We start from the raw sequence: 13,408 nt of genomic DNA, 5'->3' as shown, positions 1-13,408 counted from the left end.
TTTCTGTGAAGGGCATCTCTTTAACTCTTCCCTTTCAAGCACCTTCCTCTCTTTAATCCCTTAGCTAATCTAATTAATTCTGCTTCCACTGCGTCTCTGACATCCAGCCACTTCTCTGCACACAGTCAGCTGGTCAACAAACATTTAGTAAGTTCCTACTATGTGCCAGGCCCTGGGCTAAGCCTTGGGGGTAGCAAGAAAGGTAAAGATAGTCCCTGCCCTTCTAAAGCTTAGCTTCTCATGGAAGCGATTGCGTATAAGGACTTAGGTACATATAAGGTATTTACACAATCGATGGGGTGCAGAAGTGGAGATTTGGGCTGAGTCTTGAAGAAAGCCAGGAAACATATAGGGCAAAAGTGTGGGGGCAGAGCAAGATGGAGGAGGGGGGAGATAAAACCAGTGCAAAGGCATGGACTGCCCCGGGAAAGGAAATACAAAAGACCAGTGTGGCTGGATTGAAGAAATCATAGAGAAGATTAAAATGTAAGAAGGTCAGAGAGGTAGCAAGGGACCAGGTTATAACATAAAGAGCTTTAAATGCCAAATCTGTTGTTGTTCAGTCGTATCCAACACTTTGTGAACCCATGTGGGGTTTTCTTGGCAAAAATATTGGAGTGCTTTGCCATTTCCTTCTCCAGCTCCTTTTACAGAAAAGGAAATGGAGGCAAGCAGGGTGAAATGACTTAGCCAGGGTCACACAGCTAATAAGTGTCTGAGGCTGGATTGGAATTCAGAAAGATGAGTCTTCCTGCCTCTAGGTTCCAGCATGCTATCTGGTGCATCATCTAGGTGTCCATAGACATCTTTCCATTGATTCATGGGTCATTTGGGGCTGCAACTGAAACCCTTTTTTGCTTTTTAGAATATATTATTCCATTGTCTTTTGTGTTTTTTGATGATTACCGAACAGTCATATGAGGTTTGCATTTCCTTTCATTTACATTTAAAAGTCTTTTCTATCTAGCTGAAGAATTTATTATTTATCATTGGAATTGGTAAATTTAGCCCCAGTGTGCCTTGGAGTTTGAAGCATGGGAATTGGGGGCGGTTGTGAGGGAGTAATTTGTTTTTTCTGAAGGTGATCTGTGTATTCTTGTGATTGGTCCTTTGTCTTCTGTAGTCAGAAGTTCTGGGCAATTTTCTCATATTATTTCCTGCATTGTAGCCTTCAGCTTTTTTTGATTTGTTGTGTTCTTCTGGGAGAACTGTGATCCTTAAGATGTCTTTGTGCATCCTGTTTTCTAGGTCAGTTGCTTTTGCTTGAATAGAAATCATGTGTTCTTTAGACATTATCGCCTTATTCTTCTGACTGCTTTTCCTCCAATTTGGTATTTTTATATTTAAAATCTATTGTTCTCCCTTTTGATTCTTTGGAGAAACTCCCCCACTTTAGAGTCAAGTCTTTCTAATATGCTAATTATTTAGGCAGGGAAAACTATTAGCTTGTGCCAATTATTCCTTTCTAACTTCTGCTCTCATGGCTTTTATTTCTCTTTTGAACCATTCTGCAATATCTCCTTGTAACTCCGTGCTGTCTTGGGATTTCACAGGGCTGTATATTTCATCAGGCGTTGATTCAATTCATTTGTCTTGTAATATTTGTTAAGAGAGCTTTGTAATCTCTCTGAGGATTTAGTACTTACTCTTCCTTTTAATTTTAGTATCCTCTCTGTTGACTTATCTACTTGTATTCTGGGTTTTTAATTGAATTTTCTTCCTCTGGAAATCTGACATTTTAGGCTTATTCTGTTCATATTTCCCAGTCATTTATTTTCTGACTCCTCCCCGTTTGATCGTGGGCATATCTGAGGAATCTGACTGTATAACTGTCTCAGCCTTCTCCCATGTTGGGGGATTTGCTTTTCACTGACTGGCCTTGTTCACTGCCCCAAGTGTTTTCTGAGGCAACAAAGCTAAGCCCACATAACCATTATTCCCCTTTCCTTCAGGTTTTGTGCAATCATTCACACTGACCCTCTGTCCCAGTTTTTTATTTTTTTGGTTTTTTTTATCCTTTCCTTATTTGGCTGGGCTGAATCAGCTTCTACTTTCTGCAGGTTTAGGGGAGAGAGAGGAGGGTATTCTGGACAGACTCTATACAGTTTTCAAGTTCACTAACCAAGAGACCACCCCAGGCAGAAGAAACCCTTTCCTCTTCACATGGCACAGAATTAATGTCTTCTATTTATTGCAATGAAAAGGGAGTAGGGATGGAGACCAGAGATAGAGTGAGCTGGCAAAGTCTTTGTAACAAGAGGGAAATCCAAGTGTGGGTTCAAGGGACAAACCTATCCCCACTAGAGCATGGAGATTGGTGGTGAAAAGGTGCTAAGTTGCTGTGTTAAAACTTAATGTCATCTAGTATTAATACTTAAGGCTTTTACCTTTTTGGGCTTCTCATTTCCTTTTTTTATGAATTCAGCTATAACTAATCTATCCATGTCTGACATACATTTCCCCTTGGAGAGGGTTGGAGTTGAGAGAAGAGACAGGGAAAATGACTTTTCTTCCTTCTTGATGGTTAGGTGACCCAGAGGCTCTCACAGTAGACTTCCTGTTTCACTTCCTAGTTCTTCCCTCTCAATTCCTACCCCCTTCTCACCTGCCAAAGCAGATGTGCTTAAAGCCCAAGTATTACCATATCCCCCTTCTTGAGAGGCTAGCTGGCACCTGGGCCTGGAGTCAGGAAGACCTGAGCCTCAGACAATTATAAGCTGTGTGACCCTGGGCAAGTCACTTAACCTCTGACTGCCTTAATTTTCTCAATAGTAAAATGAAGACAATGGTAGCCCCTATCGCACAAGGTGGTGTAAAAATCAAATGAGGTAAAGTTTATAAAATACTTAGCATAGTGCCTAGCACATAGTAGGTATTTAATGAATGCATGTTTCCTTCCTTCTTTCTCGCCTTCTATTTTCCTGTTCAGTAAACTCCAGCATCTCTCTCTTTTCTTCCAGGATCAAATACAGACTTCTCTGCTTGGCCTTTAAAGTCTCTCACAGTCTGGTTCCAGCCTGTTTTCCCAGGCTTGTTCCACATTAATCCCCTATGCATACTCTATGTTGTAGTTAAGCTGGCGGACTTGCTGCTTCTTGTACACAGCATTCCATCCCTTCCCGGTGTCTTTATCCAGACCATGTGCTGTGCCTGGAATGCACTCCCTCCTCGCCTCTGCTTCTTGGAATATGTAGCTTCCTTTAAGGCTTGCTCCAAATGCTAACTACCTCTTACATGAGTCCTTTCGAGATCCCCTCTAATTGCTAGAGCCCTCCAAAACATTACTTTGTTTTTACATTGTATACGTTTTGAATTTGCTTCGCTGTGTACGCAGTGGTCTCCCCAGCCCTGGTCCTGCCTCCAGTAGAATGTGAGCTCCATTTTTCTTTGTATCCTCAGCACCTTCACAGTGTATGACACATAGTAGACTTGTTGAATGAATGAATGAATGAGTGAGTGAACAAACAGATGAATGCTGGACTTCAGGCATATCTGTCCCTTTTTCAGCTTTGTCCAGGTTAAATGTATCATAGGATGTTAGGCCTAGAGCTGGAAGGGATCTCAGAGGCATCTAGTCTAACCCCCTCCTTTTATAGATGGGGAAACTAAGACCCAGAGTGGTTAAGTGGAAGAGGGAAGATTTGGCTTGATCCATGATCCCCATGATCCCAAAGTTCAGCACTTGTTTTCCTGTCCCATACACCTTCCCTACATCTGCAGAGCATTGCATCTCCTTTTGGATTCTGTCACTGTGCTGGTGTGTTTTGCTAAGCTGATACACACACACACACACACACACACACACACACACATACACACACACACACATGCATGCGCTTTCTTTTTTGTTCTTTGTATCTAGCAGGGTGGGGAGAAATATGTTTGGAAATAAAGAGGCTATAAAACAAGAAATATTAAAGTAACATAAGTAGTAAAACTAAGAGAATGCCCCAAATTTGGGCATTCTGTTCACTCCATTCTACTCATCTATCTAGAAATAATAAGATAGCTATACTAAAAACCAGCAGTGTACCCATTTTACAGTTGGGAACCCAAGGCATAGAGCAGTTCAAGACTCAGCTTAGCATCTTTGGAGCCAGTAGCTGAGTTGAGTTGACCCCCAGTACCTTACTTCCTCATTCCTCTAATGATTCCAGGCATCCCTTTCTGATATTTTGCACTGGATGAGATTAGGGAGGGGTAGGGCTTGGGTTGGGAAGGGAGAAGGGAGAGGTATGGTGCTTACCAGGCTCTCTCTGCTCCCCCTTTCAGATAAAGGACACAGTGAGGACCCTCGGCACGAAGAGAAGCATGTGGAAGGTAAGCTAAGGGAAGGTTGGACAAGGGATAGAATAATGATTATCTCCATTTGCCTCTGGCCCCCATCTATCTGCTACTTCCTTTCTGTACTCTTTTCCCTTTTCTTCCACCATGTCTGTCTTCCTGTTTCCCACACTGTCATACTTTCTTCAGTCGTTGCTCCCCACTATACTCACATGTACATAGCTTAGACTGGGGTAGAAGCAGTGATGCCCCTCTCCCTGTGCTGGGAGGGTGACGGGGGTAGAGACTACGAGAGACTATAGGGAGAAGGAACGTTCAGGTTGTCAGAAGATCTGGACACTGGCAGGCAGGGCTTTTCTAACCAGCACTGACGGCAATGAAAAATGAGATGAAAGGCTTGAGCTAAATCAGGTCAGGGGTTCGCCTGGTTCACTCTGGTAATTGGAGTTACAAGCAGGCAGAGCAGCGACCACAGTGAACAGGCCTCCAAGGGCTTCCCTTGTCTTTGTGTGTCCAAAAACAGATCTGGTGAGATTCACAGTGCTTCTTATTCTATAGGCATGCCCAAGTTAGCTTCCCAGAGCTTTGAGTTAAAATAATTGGAATGCACAATTCTTCTGGAGGAATAAAAAGCCAAGAATCTCAAGGAAAATAAGGGAGGAGAGGGGGAATAGGAATGAAAGGGGCCTAGAAGGACCAGATCTCCAACTATGCTCAAGAATAATTATCAACAAAATTATCTATCTGTGGCTTTTTTTTTAAAAAAAATCAATTGAATAGATTAGTTAAACAAGACCCAGAAGAAAATCCAGCCTATAACCACAGTATACCCAGGGACTCCAATTACTAGGATAAGAACTGCCTAGCAATTACAAACTGCTGGGAAAACTGGAAATTAGGCTTAGACCAACGTCTCATACCACATGCCACAGTAAGCTCCTAATGGATCCATGACTTATATCCATACAACAACCCCAGGATGTAGGTACAATTATTATTCCCATTTTACAGATGAGGAAACTGAGGCAGACAAAAATTAAGTCTATAGCCAGATTTAAACTCAGGTCTCTCTGACTTCAGGTCCAGCTCTCTATCCACTGCACCACTGAGGTGTAAAAGATCATATCATATAGTACAGCTCAAGCATTAATCTTTGTAGGATTGTATATTTTAGACCTGAAGGGGACCTTGGGAGTCAATTAGTCCAACCTTCTCATTTTATAAATGAAGAAACCAGTCCAAGGAGTTTGTGACTTGTGCAGGGTCACACAGATAGTAAGTAGCAGGCTTGAGCTCAGGTCCTCTGGCTCCCAATCTGAGTCTCTCTACACTGAACCATGCAAGCCATAACACTCCCTGAGTTGACTCCCTAGGATTATATCCCAGGATATGCTGGTAAATGCTTAGCAACCAGTTCTTTGCTCCCCCAAGAAAAATATATGCAGTGAACACTTTTAAGGTTAATTTGCACCATTAACATTTTCTCTGTCACTTTCTTAAATCTAGACCATCAACAGAACAATAAATCAAGCCCTGATTTGTAGTGATTGCTGATATCTGGCGTGTAAATTCTCACACTGAACATTTAATAATCAGTTCTCGTGAGCTGGCACAAGCAGGCTTCAGCACATCCCTGACTCTATCCCTTTTCCGTTTTCCCTAAGGATCCCCTCAGATTGTGCAGCAGGGTCAGGGAGACTCACAGAGAGAAGGTGGGTGGGAGATAGTTATAGAAATGAAAGGCAAAAGAAAAAAGCAACAATGAAACATTTTCACTGTACACCAAAGAGACCAGAAGTAGAGATTTTCCATCTCATGTGGTCCCTTTCTGTTCTTTGTTCTTGGAAGAATTCACATTTGTTTGAAGGGAGAAAAAAAAAAGCCAAGAGGGGGAGATAAAGATTGGGACCTACCTGTGTCGCAACTTGGGGATTCAAACCCAAAAGAAAGCATTCAAGTTTATCCATGGAAGCAGGACCCATAGGAGAGGTGGAGGCGGAGTGGGAGTAGAAATCTCAAGCCAGAGGGCAGTGACTATTTGGCATAAAGGCCATAACAAATCACTGCCAACCAACTGGTGGTGATTGAATGTATTTGAAACTTCCTTAAAGGAAGTCGGGTGGTTCAGTGGGTAGAGTGCTGGACTTGGCATCAGAAAGACCTCAGTTCAAATCCTGCCCTAGACATTTACTAGCTGTGTAATCCTGAGCAAATAATTTCACATTTCAGTGCCTCAGTTTACTCACCTGTAAAATGAGAGGGTTTGGACTCTGAAGGGCTCCAAGGTCTCTTTCAGCTCTAAGCGTATGATTCTGTGAACCCAGGAGACAATCAAGAGTCTTTAACCAAGTTTAAACAGAATCCAGAGGGATAATTAGAACCTCAAGGGGTTCCTCCTGCCAAACCCACCCCATCCAACTCCAGAACAAATAATCCAAGAAAGAAATGACACAAAAATAGGTAAGGCAACCCAGCTGTGTCCTTTTTATCAGAATGGGTACAGGATGACTCTCTGCTCCCTTCTCCCAGCAACCTTGCCCATCATTCTCATGGCTAGGTGCATCTTGGGTCAGTGGGCCATAGGGCTACCCAAGAAGGCATTATTGATAGGTAGGGGATTGGTACCAATGGTAGGACACAGCAATGGAGTACAGCAGTGGAGGACACAGTACCTCCCCACCTTCACTCCTTGCCTGGAATCTTGATAGGAAGCCTGTTATGTGCATTCATGAGAAATACCGACTTCTCACTCTAATAACAGCTAACTTTCCCATAAAGGTTTAAGGTTTATAAAGTGTTCTGCATATATCACATCATTCATTGTTCACAAAAGTCCTGTGAGGTAGGGGCTGTTTTACAATCAAGGAAACTGAGGCACAGAGAGATTAAAGGATTTTCCCAGGGCTGCTCAGCTCATAACTGCCTGAGATGAGATTTGAACTCTGGTCTTCCTGAGTCTAATTCTAATGCTCTGTCTACTGTACCAACTAACTTTTGCATTGCTGATCACTGCCAAGATAGACTTAGATCTTTTGCTATCACTGATGGAGGCTGATTTCCTCAGGGAAAACAGGGCACAGTCTCCCAGCTTCATTCCCTCCCCTTTCTGTCCCCAAGCAGGCATGTACCATGCACCCACACACCCACACCCACACACCATTCTGAGCTTTTCTAAACGTTTTTTTACTGCTTTTAACAACTGGAAAATAGATCGTGTAAAAATAACCAGAAAGACAAAGGTAAAGAATCATAGGCAATCTTCAAAACCACTTCCTCATATCCATCCTGGTTTTCACTGAGCGAGGCCTACCTCATCTTTATTTCCTCCTTTCTGGGCCCCTCTCTTATAGATAACCAAATCTGGTGTCAAGGAGACCTGGATTCAAATCCTGTCTCTGACATGTATTAGCTTTGTGACTCTGACTAGATACGTCACATTCCATTTGGAGCCTTAGTTTCCTGATCCTTAAAATGAGGGGCTTGGACTCCAGGGCCTCTGAGGTACCTTCCAGCTCTCAAGCTGTCCTTTGTTTGTACAAGCCAGCCCTGCCCGTCACCCCTGCCTCTCCTGTCTCCTAGTGGCTGGTGTCTCTGGGCTTCTTGTGGTGGATTCCCTTTCCTTTGTTCCAACAATCAAGGGACAGTAGGTAAAGAGGAGTGGACAATCTGGCTCATGTTGACATTGTGTAACCCTGGACAAGTCCTTGCTCTGCCACATGCTATCTGACTTTGAGTCATTTCCTACATTTATCTATAGGCTTCTGTTCCCTCTTCTTTAAATGGGGGAGGAGAGGAGGCTGGCTGCATGGCCCCCAAGGTCTCTTACAGCTTCAAATTCATGGTACACTGAGCCTGCAAGACTGAAATGCTTCCCTGAAAAAACTCAGTCTCTCGTAGAACATCTTCCACCAGAAAGATAGGGACTAGGCTGGTGGTCAGTTGAAACCTTGACCCCCAACCATTAGTACAGGAATAAAACTGGAGGGCAGAGTGGAACCCTCCCTGAGTTCAAATCTCCCCACAGGCACAAACCCTAAGCAAATCCTTCAACCTCTCTGTGCTTCAGTTTCCTCCATTGTAAAATTGAGATAATAGCAGCACCTCTTTCATAGTGTTTTTGTGAGGAACAAATGAGATCTTGTATATAGGGCACTTTCCTCCCTTAGAGGGGGAAACTAAACAGCTTGTTTATTCTACCTGGGGAATGGGATATCTTTCAGATGGCATTGGTGATGTGATACGACATCTACGGAAGCAAGTGGAGACACTTTTCAACACACGATATGGTAAGACATTTTAGGACTGTGAGGGATAGGGTGGAGGAGCATTCTCAATCACTAGCCATTCCATTTTTAGACTGGGGGCCCATGTCAGGAACCCTGCTGACTCTCAGGGTGCTGGGATCTCTGTAGTTTCCCTCAAGAGAATGGAAAAGGACTTGGCAAAGTGACAGCAGTCCATTAATAAGCACTTAGACCCAGCAAAACTGAGTATAATACTTCAAGGGAATAAATGGTCATTCAGTGATATAGAGGACTTTCAAGCATACATGATGAAAAGACCAGAACTAAAAAGAAAATTTGACTTTCAAACACAAGAATCAAGAGAAGCATGAAAAGGTAAACAGGAAAGAGAAATCATAAAAGATTTTCTAAAGCTGAACTGTTTACATTCCTACATAGAAAGATAATATTTGTAATTCTTGAGACTTTTCTTAGTATTTGGGTAGGTGGAGGGATTACAAACATACACACACACACACACATATCGACGGAGAGTACAAGTTGAGTTGAATCAGAAGAGATAATATCCATAAAAAAAATAAAATAACAAGCACTTAGTAAGCACCTACTATGTGCCAAGCTCTGAGAATACAAAAAAGAGGTAAAAGGTAGTTCCAACCCTCAAGGAGGTCACCATCCAGTGGGGGATGACAGTGGTCACCGACTTTGTAATACAGTTGTCATTGTCCAACCCTTCAGGGTTCTGCGAATCAATTAAGTGCTGACTGTGCGCCTAAGCATTGGGGATACAAAGAAAAACAAGAATAGTCCCTTCTCTCAGGAAGCTTATATTTAAACAAGAGAGACAAATATAAGTTACTAGATACATTCAATATCTATGAAGAAGAGGTGAAAGACAATTTGAAAAGGGAAGGCATTAGCCCCCATTCTTGCTATCAAAGACTTCAGGCTAATTAAAGCACAATCTTACTTTCCACACAATGTACCCAACACAATAGTACATAAATACAGACATGACAAAAGAGGTAACCAGCATCTCATGCTTTACCATACAGAAATTCTCTTTTCTCTCAACCAATCAGTAAATATTTATGTGTGTCAGTCACTATGCTAAGCTCTGGGCATGCAAAAAGAAGCAAAAGACAGTCCCTACCCTCAAGAAGCTTCCGATCTAATGAAGAAGGCAACGTGTAAACAAATGCATACAAAGAAATCCGTGCACTGGATAGATGGGAGATAATTGGCAGAAGAGTTGGGGAAGCCTTCCTGGACAAGGTGGGATTTTTATTGAAAGGAATCCAGGGAGGCCAAAGTCAGGGAGCGGAGAAAGGGGAGAGACAATTCTCCTATCAGCCCTTCAGCCACAGAGTGAGGGCCAGCTCAGGAGCACTGTGAGACCTGGGCTCTCCCTGCTTTCTGTTATCTAGAGGCAGCCTCAGGTACCCCCATTGAGAGTTCTCACCTACGTCCCAGACTGTAGAAACCTCCGGAGGCTCTGCTGTACTCATGAGAATCCTTTTCCCTTCAGCGAAAGCCATTGGCATTTCCGAGCCTGTCAAAGTCCCCTACTCCAAATTCCTAATGTACCCAGAGGAACTTTTTGTCGTGGGGCTGCCCGAGGGCATCTCGCTTCGGAGGCCTAATTGCTTCGGAATTGCCAAGCTCCGGAAAATCCTGGAGGCCAGCAGTAGCATCCACTTTGTCATTAAAAGGTAAGGAAGGATCGAACCTCCTAAAACCAAGCCTTCTGGGCTTGGGACCAAGGGATGTGGACCAAGTGCTGGGAGGCGCTGACGTTGGGGCCTTCAGTGGTCATGAACAAAGTAGAAGGTGGTAGATAGAGAGCTAGTGTCCAATTCAGGAAGACATGGGTTCAGATCCTGTCTCTGAGGTATCATTCACCCAAGAAAGGGGGTGGGTGGGAATAAAGAATAACCCCAATGCTAAATTGGCTACAACTAAATTAGAACTATGGATTCTCAGGGGAGGGGCAGCCATTATGACATTGTTTTAAAAAAATACTACTTGGGCTTTATTTGAATCAAGATGGCAGCTGGACCCATGTGCCACTAATATTTGGACTGAAGGAGAATGGAACCATGGGCAAGAGTGATATAATGGGGAAAATCTGGGACCTGGAAGAATTCTAGGCCAACCTAACTCTGCCACTAACTCACTGTGTGACCCTGGACCAGTTACTTAATCTCTATCATATTTCTGTAAAATGGAAAAAATGATCCTGCCTCATTGGGGCTATCAGGAACAGGAGTGAAAGCACTTTGTGAGGTACATAATGCAGCAGGTATCACAGTAACATAATAATCTGACTTTAGCTTAGCTTGAAAAGATGATGACAATCCTGGCCAACTGTCCAGAAGATAGATACTCTGGTTGGTTTTTCTAGAAGACAGAGCAGTGGGTATTGAGACGGCTACATTCTGTTATTGGTTCACCTGAGCCAGTTTGTTGGGGGCAGTTTATTAGTCTGGGGCCAGAATTAGGAGTCCATCAATGACCAATAAGATCAGTCTGGAACCAGGGTTGGGGTCAGTATGTGATCAGGGTTAAAAGTCATTCTCTACTCAGGATTAGGGCTCAGTTTCTGGTCAGGGTTAGGCTGGACTCAAGGCTCATTCTCTAGTCAGGATTAGGGTTTGATCTAGGGTGAAGGTCAGGTCTCAGTATGATTGGGCTCAGGACTCAATCTCTGGCCAGACTCAGGGCTCAGTCTGTAGTACCCTGAACTCAGTCTGAGTATTTAGGGCCAAGCCTCTGATGGGAGATAATTAGCAGAAGAGTTGGGGAAGCCTTCCTGGACAAGGTGGGTTACAGTTCAGACCATGGCTAGGGAACAGTTCATAGAGTTGCATGTTACTACTACAAATCCCCTGCCCTAGAGGATCCCTTGATGTCCTCCCCCCAAAATCCACAGTCCTTTGAAACAGGCCAGATGTGACCCACCAGGGCAAAGGAATTGAAGTCCCTATCCAAGCACAAACATCGGAGTGCCTACCTGGACAGGGGAAAAGTGACTGTTTTTCTGGAAAGCTGCTGGAAAGTTTACCATCACACAGATACACACACGCACGCACACACGCACGCACACACACCCAGGGCTTAAGCAGAGTAGATCATGGCTACGTGATCATCTGGTTTGTGTTTGTTTGCCCACTTCATTTTTATTCTGAACTAAATAAGCTCCAAATAAAATGGATATTTCTGATTATATAGCTAAAGAGAAAAAGAATTGTAGTGAAGTTACACAAATCTATTATATACAGTTGGCTTTTAAATATATAAAATATATATTTCTATTATACGCAGATTTAATAATAGAATGCCTCACAAATTATGTATTCTACATTATACAATATATTATATAAAATTAATTTTATATCATAAATGCAGTTCCCTAATAATTTGATTTCTATATAATTTAAATACAGAATAAATTTCAGTCTATAGCTTTCAAAGCTATCCTGCTCATCTGTTTTGAAGCCTTTCTTTTCTGCATTTTTTAAGAGTCTTAATGATCTTTTTACTCTCTTTTTTTTTTAACTGCCCCATCCCTACCCTTCTACGCCTTACCCTGTACACACACATTGGGCTGAAAAACGTAAAACAAAAACCTTTAACACATGTTCTCATAGAAACAAATTTCCACATTGCCTGTGCCTGAAAATGTCGCTCTCATTCTGCATCATGAGTCCATCAGGATTGGGTAGCAGGTTTCATCTCATCGTCAATATCCTAGGATCATGGTTGGTCATTGAATGAGTTGGAGCAGCTAGGTGGTACCATGGATAGAGCTCTAGGCCTGGAATCAGAAAAACCCGAGTTCAAATTTAGCCTCAGATATTTACTAGCTTATAAAAAGCCTTTCCGGAACCTCCTTCCCCACTCCTACCCCAAAACTCCTTGTATTTATTCACATACTCATGTTGTCTCCCCATGTAGAATGTAAGCCCCTTCAGGGCAGGGACTATTTCATTTGTCCCATTAAACATCCCCAGCACTAGAACAAAGCCTGGCACATAGTAGGTGCTGGTTCATTGTTAACAAGCATTTATTAATTGCTGAGGAAACAAAAACCAAAGATAGGCCCTCCCCTCAGAACACTGTGGTCAAACCAGATCAATTGGAGATCACCTCAGAGGGAAAGTGCTTTTAGATTGGGGAGGAAGAGATTGAAAGAGATTAAATGCTGATGAGGGAGGTGATTCGCAGCCTTTTTGTTCGCTGGTGCTTTGTGTCAGTTAAACTCTTAATACCTTTGAAGCCCGGGGAAAACAGGGGCTCCGCCTTACATAAACTTTACATATTATAGACCCTGAACATCATAGGGGTTTAATCATTATTGACTTGAATTGAACTTGGACTAATCTTGGGTTGGTTTTATCATCAGATGTCTTGAAGAGTAGTGGTTTGGCTCCATTAAAAGCCAAATAACACTGAGTCATTTGCCCAGAGAGAAAAAAGTCCCCAAAGGGAAACTGGAATAGCAGTAGGGGGAGAAGGAATAACCTAGCGCCTCCATGTTGTTCTTCAGGCATGTCCAGACTGTCCATGACCCAATTTTCTCACCTGAGATATAATCTCATGTTCAGAAAGCTTTTGTTCCCCAAGTAGACTGTGAGCTCCCTGAGAGCAGGGAGCTGCCCTTTTAGGTCTTTTGAGGAGTCTTCCTCAGTCCCTCCAAATGAACCTGAACCCTTTGGAACCATAGAATGCTAGAGGTGAAAGGGTCCTTAAAGACCCCTGCATTTTACAAAGGGGCCTTAGGTCTAGCAAGGGGAAATGAGTTGTCCAGATCACACGGTGAGTCACTGGCTGAGCCAGGACCAGAAGACACAAGGGTGCAATCCTACTTCTGTTCTTTT

The 13,408-nt window shown here is 43.0% G+C and overlaps 1 protein-coding gene across 5 annotated transcripts in view; it reads left to right on the top strand.

Annotated features, from left to right (window-relative positions):
- GTF2IRD1 (GTF2I repeat domain containing 1) overlaps positions 1–13,408 on the top strand; it is a 220,665-nt gene that overhangs the window by 140,195 nt on the left and 67,062 nt on the right. For all 5 annotated transcript variants that reach the window (XM_072640170.1, XM_072640171.1, XM_072640169.1 and 2 more), the window contains exons 15-17: positions 4,273–4,320; positions 8,505–8,570; positions 10,057–10,240. In XM_072640170.1, the coding sequence (XP_072496271.1) occupies positions 4,273–4,320; positions 8,505–8,570; positions 10,057–10,240 (298 nt within the window). The remainder of the gene's footprint in view (positions 1–4,272; positions 4,321–8,504; positions 8,571–10,056; positions 10,241–13,408) is intronic.

The sequence above is a fragment of the Notamacropus eugenii genome, chromosome 2 (assembly GCF_028372415.1).
Source record: "Notamacropus eugenii isolate mMacEug1 chromosome 2, mMacEug1.pri_v2, whole genome shotgun sequence".
In the NCBI taxonomy this organism is placed as follows: Eukaryota; Metazoa; Chordata; class Mammalia; order Diprotodontia; family Macropodidae; genus Notamacropus; species Notamacropus eugenii.
Note: the sequence above shows the minus strand (reverse complement) of the source record. Positions and strands in the feature narration are given on the sequence as shown.